The sequence below is a fragment of the Chinchilla lanigera genome, unplaced genomic scaffold (genome assembly GCF_000276665.1).
Source record: "Chinchilla lanigera isolate Chin_1 unplaced genomic scaffold, ChiLan1.0 scaffold00016, whole genome shotgun sequence".
NCBI classification, from domain to species: domain Eukaryota; kingdom Metazoa; phylum Chordata; class Mammalia; order Rodentia; family Chinchillidae; genus Chinchilla; species Chinchilla lanigera.
In genome coordinates this window covers 19,078,892-19,103,616 of record NW_004955417.1, presented here as the reverse complement: position 1 = coordinate 19,103,616, position 24,725 = coordinate 19,078,892, and the positions used below count along the sequence as shown (strand labels likewise).

General features: G+C 33.6%; 1 protein-coding gene across 1 annotated transcript in view; it reads left to right on the top strand.

Annotated features, from left to right (window-relative positions):
* Positions 1-24,725, top strand: part of Csmd3 (CUB and Sushi multiple domains 3) — a 1,085,099-nt gene that overhangs the window by 1,022,174 nt on the left and 38,200 nt on the right. Inside the window, exons 53-59 of the mRNA XM_005381888.2 lie at positions 1,590-1,763; positions 6,167-6,340; positions 9,729-9,902; positions 10,706-10,891; positions 12,913-13,086; positions 15,131-15,313; positions 20,218-20,394. Of these exons, the coding sequence (XP_005381945.1) occupies positions 1,590-1,763; positions 6,167-6,340; positions 9,729-9,902; positions 10,706-10,891; positions 12,913-13,086; positions 15,131-15,313; positions 20,218-20,394 (1,242 nt within the window). The remainder of the gene's footprint in view (positions 1-1,589; positions 1,764-6,166; positions 6,341-9,728; positions 9,903-10,705; positions 10,892-12,912; positions 13,087-15,130; positions 15,314-20,217; positions 20,395-24,725) is intronic.

The window sequence follows — 24,725 nt, the reverse complement described above, 5'->3', positions numbered from 1 at the left end:
TATATTCCAGATTTTCTCCCAAATTTTTCTCTACCTCTGGCCTCCCATTCCAGGATAATTTCCTTAAAAAGTAATATGGAAAAGAGGGATATTAAAAAGACCTAGGGAAAAGCTTCTATAAGGGGCACACATATTTAAGCAAAAATTTAACAAACCTGTTTTTGTTTCCATTGTGCTGGATCTCCTACTCTCCAGAAGGATTTCAGTGATGTACAAGGTTAGGTTAGCACCCATAGGTTAGCACTGAGCAAAGACAAGGAATCTAAGATTTGCTGTTCAGTGAAGCAATGAAGACTGTAGCAATTTTTCTGGTCTTCCATTTACTCGTCTTTGAAATTAAAAATATAAATATGAATGTTATTAATATTAGTGTATCATTAGTATCAATAGTTACTCAAGGGCTGGGGATTTAGCTCAGTGGCACAGCGCCTGCCTGGCAAGCTCAAGGTCATGAGTTTGATTCCTGGTACCAGAAACAAACAAACAAACAAACAAACAGAAAATAGTTACTCAAAAGGATTATTTTTGTTTATCTAAGTATTACCTAAAACTTAGAGCTGAAAGCCAGAGCTCAAGCTGAAATGAAGCATTATGTGTTAATAGTTAAGTACTGGATTCTGAATTTAGATTGTTGGTTTTAAATCTTGAGTTAACTATTTATAAGCTGTGTCTCTTTATTCAAGATACTTAACTTCTCTGTGCCTATATTTTAATAAATACTATTTGGATAATCATTGCACTTACCTCAAGGATTTGTACTGAAAACCACTTAAGTGAAAGCAGTGTTCTAGAATAAACACTCAAAAAAATATTTTCTGCTGTTGCTTTTCGTCTATGTTTTTGAGTTCCTCATTTTTACTCTAGAATAACATATGATTTGTAGTCTTTAAATATGAGGGAGTCCTAAGAGATAGATTCTGAATGACCTAGCAAACAAGCGATCTATCTTCAGTTTTTGAAAACTATAATATGTGAGATATATATGATAAATTTTGGGAAAAACAAATAATTTATATTTAAAGTTCCTTATAGAGCCCTTGACAAAACTTATTTATAATTGCGATGTTTTCATTGGGTAAAATATGAAGAAACTTTGGTTAAAATATGTAATTCTGAGGGCTAACCTAACATCACTTGGCTCAGTCAGAAAAACAATTTTAGACTAATGAATTATCCTCCTTTTAATCTTATGTTGTTTTTTACTGTAACCAAGTTAGCTAAGCAAAAATTTAAAAAAAACTTCAACACATGTCACAGTCATGTAGAAGGTTTTATAGCAGCTCCTAGGGGCTAAATTTGAACCTGACTTAAACATTGTACATTGTGTACATCTACTGAAATATTACTTATCCCTCCATCAATATGTCAAATTTATCTGGAACACTTAAAATAGAATTTAAAATATTTTAAAGGAGGATAAATTCTGAATTACATCGTCTCTTTATTCTGATGCATTCAAGCATGCTTTGCAAATGTCAATTTCAACTGTAAATACGTTGTCTCATGGGGATCTCAGGATGTTAAACGCATGTTTTGTTACAAGCGCATATTGACTATGTCTTTAAGGGTTTTCATTTGTTATTTTTAAGTCATTTCCTGTGGAGAACTACCTACACCTCCAAATGGAAATAAGATTGGGACTCAAACTTCGTACGGCTCAACAGCTATTTTTACCTGCGATTCAGGATTCATGCTTGTGGGCTCTGCTGTACGGGAATGCCTTTCCTCAGGTCTCTGGAGTGGATCTGAATCCAGATGTTTAGGTACAGATGTTTAATTCATTTTTCTCAACCCCCCCCAACCCAACCTCCCTCCTATAAAAGCACTGGAGTTGAGGCAAACCTCCTCTCTGGAAGTAAGATGGTAAATTTTTTCCTTTAAAAGGAATACAAAAAAATCAGAAAATACTTAATTTTAAAAATGGGTCACAGGAGAAAAACTAAGAAACCAGTAACTCTCAGGTAATCAACTTGTGTTTCTAATGAGAATCAAATCCTTAAGGAGACATATCTTCTTCCAGGCATGGTAAAAGTAAAAAAATTGAAAAATCATTGTTGAAAATTTCATGTTGGCATACTCAATTTGATTAATCATGGTGGCAGTTCATTCATTCTAAATCCTAGTCAATTCCCTTTCACCAATTTGCTTAAGATAATCACTAAAGAAGGAAAACAATGTTTGAGTTTACATTACCTTCCCTTCTTTTATTTTATAAGACATCAACTTGCATAGAATTATTTTCCACTGAAACTTAAAAAAAATTTTTTGAATGTAATTTTAAGCAAGTAGGATTATTTCCCCACTCAGGTTCTCTGAATTCGCTGTAAAAACTTGTTCAGTAAAAAAACTGAGCAAGAGCTTTATCTTTTATCCTTCTCTTTTATTATGAAAAGAATGTTGCGGTTCATTCTTCATATCTTTTGTAGTGACTTCAAAAATTTCTTTAATATTAAGAGAACAGTACGCTTTATGCCGTATTTTTCTATAAGATAGTATCAAGAATGACAACAAGTATTGAACTAGTTTATTATCTTAATTGCTTTAATGATTATTCACTTGTCTGTTTGATCTTTACTTCGCTAACTGAAAAATTGCTAATTATATCAATATTTTATTGCAAAATTTGTACTTTATTTCTCTGAGATAATAGGAATCTGACACATGAGAGAAAAGTCTATACTTCAGCAATTTAAATCACATATTGTTTTGCTAATAAATTTGAAAGTATTCTTGGTAAAAAAAAAAATCACTGTTTGAAGCATGTGAAGGTATTGTTAAAAGTTTATGCTAATTTTTTTTTCTTTCCTTCTCAGGTACATTTATTAATAGGTATACTGGCAAACCCAGTAGCAAACATTGTAGTTTCTTTATAAGAGGAAACATTTGAACATACTATAAAACCACTATGCAAAAAACAAAATAGTAAATATATCAAAACATCATGTGTTGATGTTATTAAATAATCAAATCAATATTTTAATTGTTCCTAAACTGATTTTAATTGGTTTTAATTAAAGAATACTTTGTTTGAAAATTCATAAGGAAAATAAATTTTAAATACTACATTTATTGTTGTAGGTTTTGATAAACTGTCGCGATAAATCATCCTGAATGTTATTTATTGTGTGTTGTATGTATAATGTGTTTCTAGGCACCTGTTTAGGATCTTGATTATGTTCTCTGGAAAGACAAGCTATAATGCATATTTATGGGTAAAAGTTGTCCTTCAGTTTATTTAGACAACATTATGTGTTGTAGAGGTCTTGGTGTTGATATCAAATGTAAATATCAAAGAATGCTGGTAAGAAGGGAAATATACTTCCAGTCAATCAAATCCTGTGATTGTGCATTGGGAATGGATTTATGGATTCAGTCATTCTCAACTTACCCTTGCAGTTCACAGCACTTTTGGCATAGAACGCCCACTGGAATGTGCTTAAGATTGTTTTTCTAAGCTTAGTGCCTTTATTTCCAACTCCTTAGCATTTTATTATGAGTTGTTCTGGTTGAAAAAATAATTAACAGTGAACACTCATATGTCTCTCACCCAGACTTTACAATCTGCATTTCATCATATTTGCTTATCACATATCTTCCTCTCCTTCTAGGCTCTAGAAAATGCATTTTTAAATACATTTTGGAGGTATGCAAATCTATGCTAAACATTTCAATATCAAAATCATTAGTTATAGTTCAATATTTGTTTATGGTTTCTGTTTCCTGTTTTACTGTGGTAAATTTATATACAGTAAATATATATATTCACAAGTATATTTCTACAGTATTAGAGTTTGACAGGTATGTATTATCTTAGTTACTTTTCTTATTGCTAGGACAATATCCAACACCCAAAGTGAAAGGAGGAAGAGTTGATTTAGCTCACAGTTTGTAGAGGCTTCAGTCCGTAATTGGCTGGCTCCAAAGCATGGTGCTTTGGCAAAGGGGGAACAGTCCATAGTGTCCACAAGGGAGCAAAAACAAGTAGATGGGGAGACAAGACTTTTTGTGTCCTTTATACTGTATGAAGGCTACCTATCCTAGTGCAGGTGTAGCACTCACTCACTTAATCCTAGCTACTAATGCCAAATCAATCAGTGGACTGAGTTCCTAACCACACACGCCTAATCCCAGTATCACACACTCTAGATTCAACCACTTCTAAAAAAGCCCTATGACTACATGAAGCTTTGGGGAGACATTTAGACACACGCCGTAAGACGTACTTCTGTCTGACTCAACACAGAACGTGACCATTACTTCACTAAGTTTCCTCATGGTGCTACAAGTCTACAACCGTCTTCTTCCTCATTCTGGGGCAATAGCTATTAGAATTTTTTCACCATATTTTTTCTTATATAATATTTTCATCACATATTTCCTGTTCTAGAAATTTATAGTAGTAGAATCCTGAATTATGGACTATTTTTGTAAGATTTCTTTCATCCTCCCTCATCCATATTGAACGTGTAACACATTCTCTTTATTGCTGAATAAAGTTCCATTCTATGAAGACGGCATGCATCAGTCATTCTCTTCTTGGTGGACACCAGAGCATTATTCAGTTTTGCCCTCCTGTGAACAAACTTGCTCTGAACATTTCTTTCTGTACTATGCTCTTTCTCTTGAGTGTTTAGGAAGGGAATGACAAGGAGAAGTTTGGTTTCTTCCTATATGAGATTTTCGTTTGTATTGTTTCATACTTCTGATGCTTGACACAGTTTTATGGACTTATGAGCTATTTCCAAATTTTTTGTGATATTTTCATGTATCATATTTTGAGTTACATTTTAACTATGAATTGTAGTTTTGCAAGCTCTGATTGGAAGACCTTCATATTTATGTGTTCTGTGGATATTCCCTTCTAATCTAACATGTTTATTCATTTTTTAAAATAGTGTCTTTTGATGAACAGGAATTTCAAACTTTGGTTAAGTCTATTTCTCTGTCTTCCTTTCTGGTTGTTTTATAAGTTTAATTTAGGAAACTTTTGCTGGATTGTCAGTCATAAAGGCTTTCTATCATGTTTTCCCCAGAAACTTTATAATGCTAGCTTTTATTTATAAATGTTTAACTTTTTTCATGTTGTAGAATTAAAATTTGCTGCTTGTTTTCCTAGAATGACGTTTGCAATATTTGTTGCAGAATGTCAGAATAGGACTTGAGATCATGTATCTAATTCTTTTAAACTTCAGAAAACTTTTAGAATTAATCTGCTAAATTCTAACAAAAATATATGGTGAGTTTGTGATCAGGATTGCATTGAATCTGTAGATCAGTTTGGGGAAAATTGGCACCTAACAATATTGAATTATCTGATCTACAAACATCATATATTTATTCATTTATTTAGATATTTAAATGTTTACAGTAATAATATTTTGTAGTATTAACACAGAGAGCCTGTACATTTAATACTAAATTTATTACCCAGAAACTTTCAATATTACAAGTTAAATTGTTTATTTTTAATTGTATTTTTAATTTTTTTCCCACCAGTGCATTAAAAATAGTTTGTCCTTTTCTTCTGACCTCTTATAATATATTGGCATAAAGCTAGTCTCAATGTTCTCTTATCCTTTTAGTCTCTACGGGCCTTAAGCTACTATCAGTTCACTTATTCCTCTTCCTAGTAATTTTGTCTTCCCTTTTTTGTGTGTTGATAAGGTTAATTAGGAGCTTAAGGATTTTGGTACTATTTTATAAGAAAGAATTTTTGCCTGAATTTATGGTATTAGGTATTTTTGCTTTTTTGGTATCTGTAATTGTCTTAAGTATTTTCTTCCGTCTACTTTTTTATTTTGCTCCTGTCTTTCCGATCTTTAAAATGGAATTTTGAGTCTTTTTATTTCATAAGAGAACACTTAACCCTATACATTATTTGCTAAGTATTGCTTTGTCCATATTTATCAAACATTGCTATCTTATATTTTCATTTTTATAAATGAAATGCTTTATAAATTCTTCTAGATCTGTATCAGTAGTGCCTTTTAATTTCCAAATCCTTGGTGCTTTGCAAAGCATCTTATAGTTACCTTTATGTCATATAATTCTTTGAATTATCTGAATTCCTTTGCAAAGTGAATTTTAAAAGCCTAGTAAAGCTACACGTGTGTATAAATATACAGACAACAATAATATACTAACAGTATTATTTTCACCATTTAAGCGGGTCACTGTGGGATTCCTGAGCTCATCGTGAATGGCCAAGTCATTGGAGAGAATTATGGGTACAGAGACACAGTTGTATACCAGTGCAGTCCTGGCTTTCGACTGATTGGTTCTTCCGTGAGGATATGCCAGCAGGATCACAACTGGTCTGGTCAACTCCCGTCCTGTGTGCGTAAGTAAGCACGGCGAAAGGATTCCAGGCCTCTGCTCTCATGGTACCGTGAATAACTGCTTTCCTAGGCAAAGAAATATATTTATATCTTAAAAATATCTTAGCATAAATGAGATCTCTATGATCCATTTCTATATAATGCTGCGTAGTACCCTTTAAACTGGAATGTGTTCAGGAATCTTTAAAATCATATAGGGGAAGTGGAGGAAAATATCAGAATTATTATAATAGAAAATTTAATATATTTCCATAAAGAAAATACAAATAAAAATTAAATTCATCTCCTTGATATTTAACATATAATATTTATAAGTGCATGTGCTCCGCCGGTGCTTCTCAACATTGTTAATCATAAGGACTTCAATGTCCTGACTTCCTGGGGCGACAGTCTCAACATCTTGTTGGATGACACCACAAAGCTTTGCATAGCAGGAAATACTTGTGATAGAAAAATGCTTTCTAATAATTGGCACTCTATAGTTATCACACCAAATCAACTTCTGATGAAGTGTAATTAATGAGGAAAAAGTCATCCGAGAATATATGAAGGACCACCGTTCTTTCAGCTCCACGGCTAATTATGTGAGCTGGTCCAAATCACTCTCAGGACTACACTTCCTTTATAAAGAAAGCAAATACATAAAAGTCTGTACTGTAGTGGCATGGCCTTGCTTTGCTTTTTTTTTTTATTTTAGAAATAAAAGGAGGAAAATACTAACAGACCGACAACATTTTACAAAATAGCATAGGATCGGTACAGACATTACAGAGTTACAAACAGAGTGGTAGGGAATTAACAATGCTTATTGTATTACATATTGATATCTTCATTGTAGTTTCTCATGAAAACACATATAGACATAAAAGCTAATCAACCAATGCCTCACTGACAGTTTCTTTCATGCCTTGCTTTGCTTTAAAAGCCATCATATTATGAAATAATGTAGCTATCATGCTTTGTCATAAATGATTGAAATATTTTAAAAATAATTTATAAGTTTATGTTCAAGCTCTCTGTTATTTAAAACTCCATGCACTACATATCCTTTTAGAAGAGATCTTGGCTTTTCAACAAATATCTATGCATTTTTTAATCTAGATATGAATTCATATATGAAAAATAAAATGGACTTTGAGATAATATCACTAATATCGTAAAATGGACTTTGAGATAACATCACTAACCATGGATTAGGTAAAGTGAGAGTAACAAGACTCGATCCAAAAGGGAATTTGTCTCTTTGATAAGAATGGTGGTCACTTATTGACCCTCACAGGGAAGGACATTTATCCTCTGAAGTGCTTCCCAGTGGACAGAATTTGCTCTTTCTTACCTTGGCGGGGGTGTCCAGAACCAAACTCAGGGCTGGTAAGAGCTCTACTACTTGGGGGCCCCAGGCTCATCACCTCCTCTGACCCCGTCCAGGGGAAGCTCTCAGTCAGATCAGCTGTTGTGAATTCCAGTTGGGGAGGAGACATTTGCTTGGCTTCTGTCCTAACCGCTGTGAGTTTTCAGACTTCTCTTGTGTGTTGGGAGACCATTCAATCCCATTAGCTGTGTACCCCGAAGGGGTACCCGGAACTCTTACTCTCCCAGGACCTTATGCAGCTGGGTTTCTGGTGATGATCGGACAGCGGTCACATTCGCTTGTACAGCTCCGGCTTCAATGAGTCCATGAGGAAGGAAGCCTCCCACGAATGCATTTTGTTACTAAGTGGAAGAATCAAGCCTGCTGGCTCTGGTGCATCCTGTGTTCCTTATGAACTATATTTGAAAAGTACAACTGTAATTGAATAATGATAACTCCATTACATTTTCTTACTTCATCCAATGCTCAGAAGTACACATTATTTCAGACCATAATGTATCCTATGTTGACTCATACAAATCAGATATACATGCATTTCTTTTTTTCTCTCTTTTAAAATTCCATCCTGAATTATTACCATATTAAAATGCTTGTTTAATAGATAACAATAAGTATTGTGAATATGTCATAATTATAACATCATAGAACAATGATAGAGATTGTGGAAGTTAATATGTGATATTTAAATGTAGGTGTATAGGACATATTTACTTAATATATGACTAATTTAGCTCATATTGATAAATTCCTTCCTTGTCAATTTTTGATACAACCTACCAAGATTTATTAGAATCCTAATTTCATGAAAAATACTTCTGTGTGTTGTGATAACAGGGTAAGGCTTATAGTTAACAAAATCATGTTTCTAAGACACACACACACACACACACACACACACATGCAGTTTTCTGGATTATCTGATGACATATGGATATAAACATCCTGCTTGGATTTTCCCTAGGTATTTTACTTTTTATTTATATTCAGGCATAACCACCTAATACCACTGTTTTTCTCCTGGTGAATAATTGAGGCTATAAATGAAAATTGGCCCTTTGAGTAAGACCTGTTTCTCTACTGATAATTTTAAAGAAGATTAGATGTTGTTAAATTTCTAGATGAGTAGGCTGACATTAAAAATACAGCTGCACAATAATTGTTCTTGGGGTCATTTTGAAAGTACTAAAAGTTACTGTGGTCTTTCACTGTGCCCAATAATAAACCACTGCTGCCAGAGTTGCTCTGATTAATAGAGAGAAAGAATGTGATAAAAGACTTATAGAAATACAGTGTTTAGGGAGATGCAGCACTCCATAAAATTTACAGTAGGACTGTAACATTGAAAGTTTCTAAGTAATTCATCTGAGAATGTGATTTCCAAGCAAAATTGTGTGAAATTATCAAATATCAATAATGAAGCAAAGAAACCAGTGAGATTTAATTGGTTTGAGGAGTAGCAATACTCATACCTCCAAATATTATTGAGAAGTCTTGTGCTGCGTGTGAGTCATTGTGTATTATGTTTGCTTGTCAAGTGTTATTCATAAAATTGATTGTGTAAATAATATTTGAGAAACAGTTATAGAAGTAAGTACAGAAGATTATGTCTTCAGGTACCTTTAGTTCTTAAACTAGAAAAAGACAAGTTGTTCAATTTGGTACTTGGTGCTATTAACTAGTGACTAGAACTTCAGTCATTCCCCAGATTTCCTTGAAATTTTACATTTATATACAAAAAGAGAAGGGAAGTGGTCCTATGAAGCTTTACTATCTAGGGTTACTTAGGTAAAGCTCACAATTTTAAGTAATTCATTTTACTAATGTATTTATCTTGCTAATATATTATTTGTATTATTTTAATGCAGTTTGTTCCTTTGTATTAGTACAAATACTTTACCTGAATGTCAACAGATAAGGTGCAGTTTCTGCCTGGATTGAAATGACTAAGCTTCATTGTCAGGTGATGATTGAGAGCTAAATAATTTTTCTGTCTGTTCTCCTACACCTTTTGGTACCAGCTGTTAGCTGTGGTCACCCTGGAAGTCCAATTTATGGGAGAACAAGTGGAAATGGGTTCAACTTTAACGACGTGGTGACCTTCTCCTGCAACGTTGGGTATCTCATGCAAGGCCCCACCAAAGCACAGTGCCAAGCCAACAGGCAGTGGAGCCATCCTCCACCTATGTGCAGAGGTAAAGGTCTTACCATGAACTGGTTTGGGGCATCCATTATTGTATCTGTGTAAACAAAGATAGTGCATCTGGAACAGCTTGGGGGAAAAATGGAAAATGTTTAACTAATGAAATCAAAAGCTCTAGCACTGATGTCATCTCATTAGTAATTCTCTGCATTTTCATAAATGGCTAACTTATTTTTAGAAGTTAAAACAGTTGGATCATACTTGTACTTAACTTTAGCTTGTATATCTTTGTAATCATCTATAAAGAGTCCTTAAGATTATTCTTACCCTCAGTTTGCTACATAATTGATAACGCCTACCTTCTGCATTCATTTTTGTCATATTTTTGGAAAAACTGTCTTTGGGACCTGGTTTTCCATGACTCTTGCATAGAATATTTACTTCTTTTCTAAATAGAAATAGATTAAAGAAAATTCTGTCCTGCCTTTTGTCCTTTCATTTTGCAAAGAAATATAGTGACCTTTATATTGTCTCATAAAATACAAATTATCATTTTTCTATACTTTTGTTCTGTGGTTCAACAAAAGTTTAAATGATATATTTTTTTAAAAAATCGGTGCTCAGCATAATTATTGTGCTGTTGCCATTGTCAGAAAATTTACCAAATCTTTTTCTGTTTTTCTGTATTTTCAACCATACTGATTTCACTGCTTTATCTATCATTTATAGATTCCAGAATTTTTTGTTTACTGGATTCTTTTTATCTCTGAAATTAAGATTCTAAATTTCAATAGAGCTCTATGTAAGTATCTCTATATTATCCCAAAACTATCTTAAAATTTTGTTACTCTTTAGTGGTCAACTGTTCCGATCCTGGAATTCCAGCCAACTCCAAAAGAGAAAGTAAAATAGAACATGGAAATTTCACCTATGGCACTGTGGTATTTTATGACTGCAATCCTGGATACTTTTTATTTGGATCTTCAGTTTTGATATGTCAACCAAATGGACAGTGGGACAAACCTTTACCAGAATGTATCAGTAAGTAGATAATGTGAATTATTCCTAAATATTATGGAAGCAATATGAATGTTTAATGTCTTTATAACATAGCTAGAGCTATGTATCAGAATTAATTGTCTTCTTGTTTTTGAAACTACACTTCCCCATATTTGCCAAAACATTCAATTGCCATCTTTCTTAGCATTAATGTGTTAAATATTTCTCTGTCATCTCTAATTTTGAGTTTTAAGAGAGCAAATAGACTATGAAAGCAAGTAGATTTTATATGCTATAACGTTTATTAATGTGCTTAAGGAGCAAGCATATTTTTATTTTTGTTAATATTTAAAATTTTATTTGAGGTAAAATAAATCTTATGGTAAGGAACAATCATTGCTTCAGAATACTTGGGTATTTCAACAAAGATGTTACTTAAAATCTATGGATGTTCAATAGTCATCATATACAGACACGATTATTAAGGCACACACCTTTCAAGTCAGTGAGCATTGCATGAAGCTACTTTGTGATATGTTGTTTTAGGAGTTGTAGAAATAAATTTTAGTAGAAATACATATAATTAAAATGTACAGTAAGAAAAATAATGTAAAAGAAATAAAACAAAATTTGGTAAAGACAGAGGTGGATAAATTCTGGAGTTTTAGTCAACTGACAAATCTCAAACTGAAAGACTTTGGGAAACTTTGATGTGAGAGAAAAGAGAATAACTTTACAAAATGAAGACTTACCAAGAAATCACCACACAACTAATTTTTGGTTATATTAAACTGCTCCATTGTAAGACTATTTTACAATAATGTTTTATTCAGAGGTATTTCCTTTACATTCATGAGGTGGATTTTTGTAAAAGTTAGTGACAACACTGGTAGATTAACAAAGATACAAAAATTTTGTACTGTGTCCATAAAATTTCCTATTTCATGCAAATTATTTAGTAGACTGACTTGGTATTTGAGACCTATTGTTTCAGTAGATTAGTGTAATGGAGTCGTTCACTTACACAGCTTTGTGTAGCGATTTCATTACATTTAGGAATCTTTTTATAGGCTATATAATCCTAAAGTTCTTCATATTTTCTTAACTCTATTTTTTGTCTTTTTATTTCCTATAATACTTTTTGATAGTGTGCCATCTATTCAAAAGTTTTAGTGAATTTGTCTTCCCATAATATGCTGTTTGATATTCTAGACACATATTTCATTGTTTAGTTTCCAAGTCCATTTAGAAGGGGGCATTCACTGTTCACCCTACCTACTGCTAGGTACTGAAAAATACTCCATAATCTTTTAACTTATAATATTGTATACTTAGCAGCATTTTAGATGACAAGCTACTGAATATTTTCTTTGCATAAGATACTGGTCATGGAATGACACTAGCTTATAATTTTGCTTATGAAGCATATATCTGTCTTCATTCTGTCTCCTTTACTCTCAAAACTCTTCATGATTTCTGCAGGGCCTCACTTTGAGTTCTACATGGCTTCTTGTACCCTTACTTAGCCAGTCCCACTCCTCTCCCTCATTTGTGTGTCCTTGTCATACCCACATACACACTTCATACCCAACTATACACATGTGCAGGCACATAATCACAAATGCCAAGGACTTGTCATAATCATTTTAATAGTTTTATGCTTATTTATCACTTTCTTTTGAACTCATTGCTAGGATGACTAGATTAACACAAAAGCTCCTAGAACTGTAAACTTCATATAAACTCAGAAATCCAACTCTTGGGCCTGGTGGTGCATACGTGTAGTCCCAGCACTCAAGAGGCTGAGGCAGGAGAATGCCCATGAGTTCAAGGCCAGCCTGGGGTACATGAACAAGTTCAAGATCAGCCTGAACTAAATAGTGAGAACCTGCTTTAAATTTAAAAAAAAAAAAAAGGCAACTTTCATGGAGAGATCTTAATTTTCTGAAATTTTTCAATGTTGTGTAGAATATTTATTTCCTCATTGTTTTATAAACAAGTTCGTTCAGGTTGTTCGATAGGAGATATAAAAAAATTTTATATTCAATAATTATGTATTGTAGTGGTTGACTGTGGACACCCCGGCGTTCCTCCTAATGCAGTCCTGTCTGGCGAGAAGTATACTTTCGGGTCTACCGTTCACTATACCTGCACGGGAAAGCGCTCCCTTCTCGGCCTGTCATCGAGGACGTGCCAGTTGAACGGGCACTGGAGCGGCTCACAGCCTCACTGTTCAGGTACCACTTTGGAAACTGCACAATGCGTGTTGGAAATCACACCATTATGAATACATAAACAAAATCTAAAGAAGTAATACATTTCTTTTGTAAAAATTCTGTGAGAGAAGTTGAAACTTTACTTGCACATTATTAGGAATATTTTAAGAGATGTAAATCTGAGGCAAATTAACACTGATCTCCAGATAAATTATTACAGGTGAATACTTTGAACTGTGTAGTGTGTAATGGAAGGAGTTACAGAGCTTTAGGATGCTACCCTGCGTGAAGTGCATTTTTTTTTAAATAAAAATGAAACTGCTTCAGGTTAAGTAGCTATTATATTTTTGTAGATATAAAATACAGTTTTCTCAGAAGGCAATGATTTTCTGTCAGACTATTGTTTTTCTGTTTAACTTTCTAAGCAATTGATTACTTAGCAGCATAATTAAAAATAAATGTTTGGAATTAGACAACCTAACAAGATTTATAAAAGATGTTCATGTCCTAACTTTGTATATTACTAAAAGGCAACATAAAATTTTGGAGTTTTTTACAACCTCAGTAGTTATCTTTGAATAAATTAATATTTAAGATATTTTAATTAAGAATCTGTTGAGAGTATTCCATGAATTTTTTCTAAGATGATTAACCGAATACTTGTCTTTAGCAATATAATTTAAAATTTAGATGTAATATGATTCTCTAGTTGATACTATTTATTATTACCCATTAAATAGATATTTTGCTTATTTTTCTGCCTGTTAGTTTTCATTTATACGTCGTTAATTTTAAATTGTTTTACTCATGTGGAGATCCTGCTGGTAACTTACTAGTAGTTGTTTTTCCTTTTATTGGTAGTTTGTTTTGCTTTTAAAGGGATAATTTTTGAGATGGTTACTCTGGTACCAAATGTTTTTGTAATTGTTGGTTAATTTCTGAGAAGTAACTGGTAGTTTACACTCAGTCAACAAATTTTTAAAGTTATCATTTAAAAATGTGATCAGAAAAATGACTTTCATGAGACTTCCAGTCTTTGAGTAATTCAGAACAATAACCTCAGAGAACTGATTATATAAAAAACACACAAGCACATGCTCATATACACACAGACACCAGTGCTTTAACAACTTGCTAGCGAATTAAACAAAATGTGTGTAACTGGTTAAAAGTGAAATACCTGCCTTAAAATTTCATGTGGTTATTAAAATTTCAGTGCATGATAATGAGATGCAAGGAAGAATTCCACATAACAAAGAGCTTTTGGAAAAGCTGTCGAAGTTAAAAAAAGTGCCATCTAGAAAGACAGCATATTGGGTGCTTATGTATTCAACTACCCTGTCTTCCCGCTCTCTCTCCTCTCCCTCCCATCTCAATAAATACTAACACTAAGCCACCTTTGATTACAGATATTTACGATGTGAGAAAATCACTGAGACTGAGTAAATTTTCAACAATGAAATAAGAAACTGAACGAAATCTTTACTAAAAATTAAGTTTCTAATTTTTGATGCTTTGTCATTTATCTGTGTGCTTTCATATATGAAAATATGCATCCTATTGATTGTTGGTCAGTAGTCTCTGGTAGAGAAAATCAAGGAAAAATGTTAGGCTATCTGAAGAGTTACAAGGCACTGCACAGTTCTACGGTAACAACCATAAAACAATTATCAGTAATTAGGAAAATCAGAGAAGGAAAAATATAAATTGTAGAATCCAGATTTTGATTTTAGTTTTATTTTGAGCCTGCAGGTCTGTCAGGTGTATATTTACTATGTTGTTACCACTTAGCTTCTTGAAATATTAATAAAATACCTATACCCTATTGGATGTCCCCAAATATCATAAAAAGCAAAACAACACCACATTCCTCAACTCTTTTCTTTATCAGTAGACTTTTTATTACTGGAATCACTGGGGAAATATGAATTATAATTTTACTCAGAGTCTCATGTTAACGGAACACAGCATGCACAAAAATAAATGCTTGCTAGATTATGGCTTAAAGCATGAACTTACTATATGTTTACTGAAATCAATTAACTTGAACTTTCCTGCTTATCAGGTGATGCTACTGGCACATGTGGCGATCCGGGTACTCCAGGTCATGGTTCCAGACAGGAGAGCGATTTCAGAACTAAAAGTACTGTACGTTTTGCTTGCGATACGGGTTATATCATTCATGGCTCTGAAGAAAGAACATGTTTAGCCAATGGCAGTTGGACCGGAAGGCAGCCAGAATGCAAAGGTAATCTCATGCAGAAACTAAATACATTGAGAATCCTGGAATTTTATGTGCATTCTAATTTAGTGGAGTGCTTCTAAGATAATGGTCCTTTCCAGCTTTCAACCATGAAATAAAAAGAGTAGTATTTTACTTCTAGAGACACCATGCTTTAACAGAACTGACAAGGAATAATTATATTTAAAAATTCTCATTGTTATTGTATACAAAAGCTGCTTACCACATCACATATATTTAGAGTTAAAAAGTAAAAAATTAAAAGGTTTATATTTATTGCAGATAGTAGAGAAAAATAAATTGTTCTTTCAGTATGTATCTTACTTTCCAAGCTTATATGAACAGAAAATATAGAAACATGATGGAAAGTAAAATTTGTATTTGTACAGTACAACTGGTAGTTACTAGAATTGATCAGATTTAGATTGTTTGAATAAAGTGCCTGTTTGTTCAGATTGATTTAGAATTAGCATGATTATACCTTCCAGAGTTTGGCCAGGAGTGAAACGTTGCTGAAAATTATTCTTGTGGTTTAAATTGTATATTTGTGATTGTTCAATTTCAAAGAATAAACTTGCAATGCTATTTATAAAGCAAATTTGAGGTAATACTAAACATATCAGTTTGTAAATAGAAAATAGTTCTCAATAAAATATGAGTGGTTTTTTATTGATTCTATTTTAAAAATATTTTAATTATGTTTAAAATGAATGACCACATACTAGGAAAGATAGTTATCGTTTTTAATTCGAAGGATTCTAATGATCTTGAGAGTTGCAAGTTAGCTGAAGCAGGGAGAAGAGTTAGAAAACACAGCTACAACAAAATACACTACAGCACACTGGACTGACAACTTTATTTTTTAAAACTATTTAACAAAAGCAACATCTCCAGAAGGATTTTATAGGCATCATTGTGCATGCAACATTATATATGAGTGATATCTAAGTCAGCACCTTGATTAGATGAGCTATGAGCTACTTTAGAGATGAAATGCAGACTGCTGTTGACATTACCTTATTGACATTATATTCCAGATAAGAGAAAGCTCAGTTGTAGCAAATATAATGAATATTTTTCTCATAAATGGAATCTATTAATATCACTTAGATGAACAAGTTTCAGTAGATAAATGAGCAAAAGATATGAGTAGAAAATATAGAAAAGCAAAAAACAAAAGAAATGTATAGAATAAATTCCAGAGCACTGCTAATCAGAAAATGATGAATTAACATCCACACATCATGTTTCACCGGTGCTTAAAATGGTGACTTGAAATTTTGCTGTTTCTGCAGGAAAAGTAGAATTTTAGAATATTGCAAACTTATTTGTAATATGAGTAATTTAGTAAAAATACATAAAATACATAGACTATATCTATTGATTGATTTATTACACTACTTGCGAAGAATAATTTTTCTAAAGAAAGTAAATTTAATAGGAAATATCATGAGAATAAACTTTTATATCTACTTATTTCCAACTACCAACAATTGGTAGCAATCTGGTACAAGGAAAATATCATATAAGCAGTTGCATGTTTATACAGCTTAATAGTGCACAATCAATAAAATATTAGACTATAGATTCTGAAGCAATATGAGCAAGTACGCATCATATAATTCATAGTTAAAAATAAAGTTAAAATTATAGTCCATCAGAGCTTTGGAAAATGTTATTCTCCTGAGAAAAATTATGAAAGGAAATGCTTACACATAATAGAATAGAAATATGAAGTTAAGAAAATTTAATCTCTTTATTCCAAATGATTTGTATTGTTATTATATTAGTTTACTTTACAATAAAATATAAAAATTTTCACAGAATATGAAGCATGAAACATAACCAAAATAAAAACATAAAATAATTTTAGTTGCTTAACCAACCAGTAGAGCAAAGCAAATAGTAAGAAGGAAATGTTTTTAGTCAGATGTGGTGGCTCATGCCTGTAATTTAAGCACTTGGAAAGCTGAGGTAGGAGGATTGCCACGAGTTCGAGGCCAGTCTGCACTACATAGTGAGACTCGGTCCCCCTCCACCCCCCAAAAAGAATGTAACTTTTTTTGACAAAGTAACAAATTCTACAAAAATTATGGTACATGATATGGTAGAGAATGTGCTAAAAAATGTTTATTAATACAAGTGCATATTATTATATAATATTTTGAGTAGGTCCAAAGCTAAATACTTTAAATAATTTAAAAATATGTTTCAATAATGAAAATGAATCAGAAATTCCACTTCTAGTTATTTGTCTTAAAAACATTACCAATGCAAAGAATTGTGTACATATTAGATATCATAATCAAAAAAATAGAAAAGTGAAACAGTACTAAACTACATTTAATAGTTAGCAGTATAAAACTAGGTAAGTAAATTATCAATGTATACCACATGGAAAGCCTACCAGTTTCTGAATTTTATGACAGAAAATACCCTCATTGTGATGTAAAGAAAAGTAGGACTATAAAACAGCAGTAAATAGGCTGCTTCTACTTTTAAAATGATAACATTTCAGTTTTGGAGAACTGTTTAGTACAATCCTTAACATAAATATTGAAATGAATATGTATTCATACACACACACACTATATACCTATATAATTATTTAATCAGATCTTATTTCTTTGTGAACTATTTAGAAGTAATTTATACTTTCATTCATATACTTTCATTAATTTGGACATATTAGAAATGGTTACTTGTTACTTTGATGTAAATGATATAGTGACCTTAACATAAAAATTGTCACAAGTAACAAAACAAAGGCAAATATATAAACTACCATCACATAAAGCATCTTTTTTCTTTTTTTTTTTTAATCCAGTGCTGGAAATTGAACTCACGACCGTGTACTTGCCAGGCAGGCATTATGCCGCTGAGCTAAATCCCTAGCCCCTAAAGCATCTTATATAACAAATATTCAATTCATATATATGTATTATGCTTAAGCACATCAATACATTTAATGAATATGATCCATTTTGTTTACATTTTGTCCAATCAGAATCATTCTTAGGAATTTATAATAGAGAAGTTATTTGCCATTAACTAGCTGTGTGACACTGGGTAAGTTACTTAATCTCTCTATGCTTAGTTCCCTACCAAGAAACAGTGATGATATTAATACTAACTCAGCATCTTTGTGAGGATTAAACAATACCAGGGAAGTTGTCACAGTCACACAGTAAGTGTTCAATAGTGTTAACTATCATTTTTATTAGATTAGGCCAATTGACTGCTGGAAAATCACTCTCATTAGGAGAGTGTATACATTAGGAAAGCTGATTTTATTAGCTAGTAACAAATCTGAGTACACGTCACTCACAGGCGACAACATAATCCTCCTTCCCTAGACGTATTACAGAGGCAAAGTAGTTGCTTCCTCTGCTTTGTGCCCATAGTGCTTTCCTTAGCTAATGCACTTACCTTATTTGTTTTAAGCTCATTTTATGTGAGTTTAGTTCACATCAAAATATTTTTGAGAGAAACATGTGCATCAGGTAGGGGGTGGATTAAAGATGATCTCAGGAATAGCAACATGATTTAGCTATGGCTGGAAACCACAAAGACTCCCAAAATTCTTTCTTCCATTCTGCAGAAATATAATGGGAACTGGTTTTCGATTTTGAAACATAAACTGCGTGACATTCTAAAACAAAAGATATATTTTATCTTTAACCCAGGCACAAGAGCCAATGGGAAAGTCTTTGGAATTGATGCACAAATCCTTCTTCCATTGCATCAGGTCTATGTATCATGAATCATGACAAATAAATATGATCAGAGTTTTACTTTGAAAGGCGTTGACTACATTTGACAACCAGTAAAAATGTTAGCTATATGTTCAGTTTTTTGAAATTACTATGTAAAGTTTGATTTTTGTATACATATGTAAAATGTAGTGCATAAACATACACATCTAACCCCACTACAAATGACATGAAAATATTTACGATGCAGCAAGTGATATAAATGGCACTTCCCTAAGTTGTAATTATTCTTCATATTTATGAAGATAGCCTTAAATTTTGTAAAGTACCAAAATATTTTCTGACACTACAAGAAAATTGACTATTACAGTTGCTGTGTGATTGTTTTTTGTTATTTTTTCCATTACTGGGAATTGAACTCATGACCTTGTGCTTGCCAGGCAGGAGCTGTGCCAGTGAGCTAAATCCCCAGTCCCTTGTATGACTGTTTTTGAGATACTTTAAAAGTGTATTTGCATTGCATTGGTAACAAATAGTTATGCATATATTATGTAATAGTTAATCATTAAAAATTTGTATTTGGTACCTGGTTTGGGATATATTGAAAACTTCATGAAAGCTCTTATAAGAATTAAGTTACTTTGTTTTTGTACTTCATTTATCTGTTGTATCCTTTGGTCCCCAAATAGAGATTATAACTTTTTAAAGCAAGTCAATTATATATTTATATACAAATATGTGTATGCTTACAATATTTAAATTGCATATTTGTTCACCCCCAGAACCATAAATATAATAAATCTCTATCGCATCATATTACTGTTACGTAGCTTCCAAGTTTACATGAGTTGCTTTCTAAACAGAGTCTTATAATCCCTCTCTGAAAGATTTTCCGGTACCCAAACACATTACTCTTCAAGTAATCACTTTGTGAAGTTTTTGCTAAAGCACCTACAAACAGTCTTAAGTGCTCTGTTATTATGACTTATTCCCAGTAATTTATCCCAGTAATTAGGCTAATAAAATCAATTTAAATTCATCTTGAGTTTCAGCAACTTTTAAAAGAGAGCACACCACTTATCTTGAAAGATTTTAATGCCCTTTTGGGTAATTTGAAAGTCTTCTGTAGTCATGAGCTGCTTTTACAAGGATTTCTAATTGCGTGATTTTTATACCTGCTTAAACATCTTGTTATAGCGGTGCAGTGCGGCAACCCAGGAACCACAGCCAATGGGAAAGTCTTTCGACTTGATGGCACGACATTTTCCAGTTCGGTCATCTACTCCTGTGTGGAGGGATATATTCTTTCTGGGCCTTCAGTTAGACAGTGCACTGCCAATGGGACATGGTCTGGAAGTTTACCTAACTGTACAAGTAAGTGTTTATTCAATATTTAAAAATGATTCTTTAAAGAAAAGTTTTGAGTATGTAAATATACATTTTATTTTTAACAAAGCCATGCAAGATTTTGAATGACTTTATTATCTTTCAGGTTAAAATACGATAGTGTTATAGTTCAAGTGTACACTAGTGACTTTAAGGATGAGTTGACTTACCAAGGTGCTATACTGGCTGGCAGAAGAAATAGAAATCATCAAATGTCATACTGTCAAATATACATAGTTCAGTAGAATTTCAAGAACTATGACTCTTCAGCAGTGATCAACATTAAAAATGCAAAGGATACGGCTTTATTTTGTTAGTTTATCACAAATCAATAAGCAACTTGATTTTTCAAAAGACATACTGAAATAGTCGGCTTTCTCTTTGTTGGGACCTAATACCTCATACACACAAATTAAAGAAGGAGGGCTTTTTTGATCCATGATCCAATTACCTTCCAAAGGCACCATCTCTGAATACTTGAGACTATAGGGGGACATTTTAGATTTAAAGCATGGTATTAAACCCCTAGCTCCCAAAGGCTCATGTTCATAGGACTGTATAAAATGCATTTCAAAATAAATAAATAAAAATAAAATGCATTTCATCTCAAAGACTGAAAAGTATTAGTAACTCCAGCACTGTTCAAAAGTTCAAGTCAAAGCCTATTCTGAGATTCAAGGTATTATTAGCTGTAAACCACTCTAATGTTAAAAAAGCAAGTTATTTAATTCTAAATACAATGGTATAGGATAAATTTTCCCATTTTAAAAGGGAGCAATAGAGAGAAACAACATAATATCTCCAAAGCAAGACTGAAAAACAGGAGGCTGAACATTGAGTCCTGGATCTCCATGTCTAAGCTCCAGGGCATGAGGTTGGGAGATGTGAGCATTAAAGGGCTTAGGCACCTAACCCATGTGGCCTTTCTGGTTGCAGTCCCGATAGCCTCTGTACTGGACTGGTTCCTCTCATGGTCTGTGTGTTTCCTCGCCAGAAATTTTGTGTTCAGGCATCGCTAATTTTCTGGGATCTCCATGGCACCTGCAGTTTCATTCCCATAGCTTTGTGCATTGTCCTATCAGGAGCACATTGTCTGGCCTCCAAAGCCTTTCTTCGAAATTTGGGTGGAAGTTCCCTTGAACCAATAATTCTTGCATCCTGCATATTTGTAAAATGATCACCACAGGGGTGACGCCAGTGTCAGCTTAAGCAGTAGAGGAACTACCACGGACCATGGAGGCAATAGCCTTTGAGTGCCCAAATGGCTGAACCCGGCACCCTGAATGAGCAGGGCTCCCTGGGGCTTTTTTCTAAGCAAAGCTGTTCAAAGGAGTTTACCATTTGAATCCCATGAGCCTGTGATCGATGGTTGGGCAAACTCTTGAGATGTGATAAAGCTATCCTTCTTATTATGTTGGCACAATGTACTTGGTATTTTTTTAATAGCACTAAAAGTACAACCATGTGCTCCTTGGCCCCAGTACTAAATGGTGTTTTTATTCTAGCCTAACTGTAAAATTTTCAAATGCTTTGGTTGTGCTTTTTACTCTGGATTTCCACTGTAGATGTGGTTAAACACATCCAGCAACACACATGCCACATCCTGAGTATTGGTCTCCTTTGAAATTTCCTCTACTAGATTAATTGTTCCACTGCCTTTAAAATCTGCTATATAGAGTTAAAACAAGGGCAAAGTGTAGACAAATTCCTTGCCAGAATGTAACACAAGTGATTTCTAGTTCAATTTCCAAGAGTTCTCACTTCCTTCTAAAATCTTATAATCTTGGTCTCTACTACCTGCATTTTTATCAGTATTCTGGTCTTCTGACCTATGATCAGATATTCCCATCACACTCTGCTTATAATATTCTAGGGCTTCTTTCTCCACATTTATGAATCCTTTGAACTGTTCCCACAAACCATTTCCAAAGTCTTCTGTGGTACCTGGTCAGATATCAGGTCTAGTCATACCAATAACCCCATTTCTCCAGTACCGGTTTTCTGTATTAGTTAACTTCCTTGCTCTTGGAACCAAATACCTGACACATACAATTTAAACAGGGAGATGTTTATGGTGTTGGAGGGTTTAGCCCATGGTCAGCTGACTCCTAGGAGGAAACAGATGATAGAAGGGTCTGGCGGAGGAACGCTTTCAACAGATCATAGTCAGGAAGCAAGAGAAAGAAAAAGAGCCAGAGACAGGAACACATCCTTCCAGGTCATACTCTCAGTGTCCTAAGTCTTGCAACCAAGCACCACTTTCTAACAGCACAATCAGCTATGAATTTATGAATGGATTAAGCCACTGATGATTATAGTGCTTCTGTGATCCAGTCACCTTCCAAAAGTGTCAGAACACAGGAGAATTTTGCAGGACATTTTAAATAAAAAACATAGCAACATATTAATTATTTACTAGTTATGGAACAATTATAGGAAGTTCTGGTGTGTGATTGGTTATGTTAAATCAGTTCTGATAGGTGATTCACTATATTCAGTTCTTAATGTTACATAAATTCATGTGTATGTATGGAATAGAACAATGAGGGCTGGAGATGTAACCCAGTGGTAGAGCACGTACCTTACCTTTGTGAAGCTCAGGGTTGGATCCCCAGCATAAAAAACAACACTAATCTATACTGGATAATTATGGCTGCTTATTTTTTTAAATGAAGAGCTGCACAATGTCAATGCAGGTTTATTGTTTATAGCAAATGTACTGCTGTAGAGTAGCAATGCTGGTCGTGGGGAATATTTGGGTACACGGGCCAGGAAGTCCACGAGAATAGCCCCTACCTTGAGCCGTTATTTTACAAGCTGATCTGTACTCCGCTGACTACTCCAGCAGTTCCTGCCCTATCTCCACAGAGATCTTTCTCTTCCAGTGCTCTCCTCAATGTCCCGTCCTGTACACTCTCTCCACCTTTCCCTCTAGACTCTTATCCCCTTCCTGTCCCCTCAGGGAGTCTGCTAGCCTCTCCCTGGTTTCCTTTTACTTGCACGGCACCTCTGAAGCTTTTGAAGGCAGTGCAACGGGGCAATCATGGTCCTCTTGTACTTTGTTTCCATCACTCAAGCATTGCTGAGCTTGGTTGATTGATGCTATTGCTTTGAAATCTGTTTTTTGCATGCTTGTCATTATTTTTCCCTGTTCTTATTTTGGTTCTTTTCTTGTTACTGCATTTTGAAGTGGACCAAAAGTCCTCCTACTAAGTTGGAGAATATGTCAGTTTTATAACTCAGAACAACTTATCAATTAACAGATATGCACTATTATTTACATACGACACTATCGTATCTGAGCCTTCAAAATTCTTATCCAGCCAGGTGTGGTGGCCCTCCTGCCTCAGCACTCAGGAGGCTGAGGCAGGAGGACTTCTGCGAGTTCAAGGCCAGCCTGGGGTGCAAAGTGAGTTCAGGGCCAGCCCGAACTGCGTAGTGAAATCCTGTCTCAAAAAGATGAAAACAACAAAAAATAATTCAACTTTTTATATTAGCTCAGATGATACATTTGATAAAACGTGTTCTTAGGACACTTCCTCCTCATATCCTTCATTCATAATTTATCTCTCTGTCCTATATAACTTTTTTCTGGCAAATACCTGTGCCTCTAAACTGTAAAATTTAAGGAGCATGTGTAACTGGGTCTGTCTATCTCACTGACTGACCCACTAGGATAGTGCACTGCAGCCAGTAAATAATTGCTAACTGATAGAAATATAGAAAATATTACTTTTGCTATCAGAATACATGATTTGCCATTCTAATTCTACTTTAAATTACTTGCAGGTAGAGCCTATCATTTCAAAGCTGACATAGCACATAGGTCCTGGTATGTACTGCATTTCCAGTCTATAGTTATTCAAGAGCGTGAGTAAAAGAGACGATGAATAATGATTTTTGTTTCTTCAAGGAGGAACACCTCCATCTTTTATTTAAATTTGTTTTTCAATTTTAGTAAAGTTAAGTAAACATCTGCTCTCCTGTGACTGGAAATGGTCTTGGCTTTTTCATTAAATGGCCTTCATTTTTCTCTCAGGATTTTTAATCAAGTTAATAATTCTTAGCTGCAAACACAGTAGTTACTAATAGCATATCAAAATATTAAAGAAAGTCCATTTCTTTGTCAGTTCTTTAAAGAGAAATATTGCATTGGAAAATGTAATTCAAGCATTAACTTTTCAATAATGAATTACTGTTATATAAAAGCTAGGAATTTCTACCAGTTTTTTTTTTTTAAATGGGGAAAAAAAGAAAGAAAAATAAATCTAACACCCTCATAACAACTCAAACAGGAAGCAAAAACAAAACAAAAACAA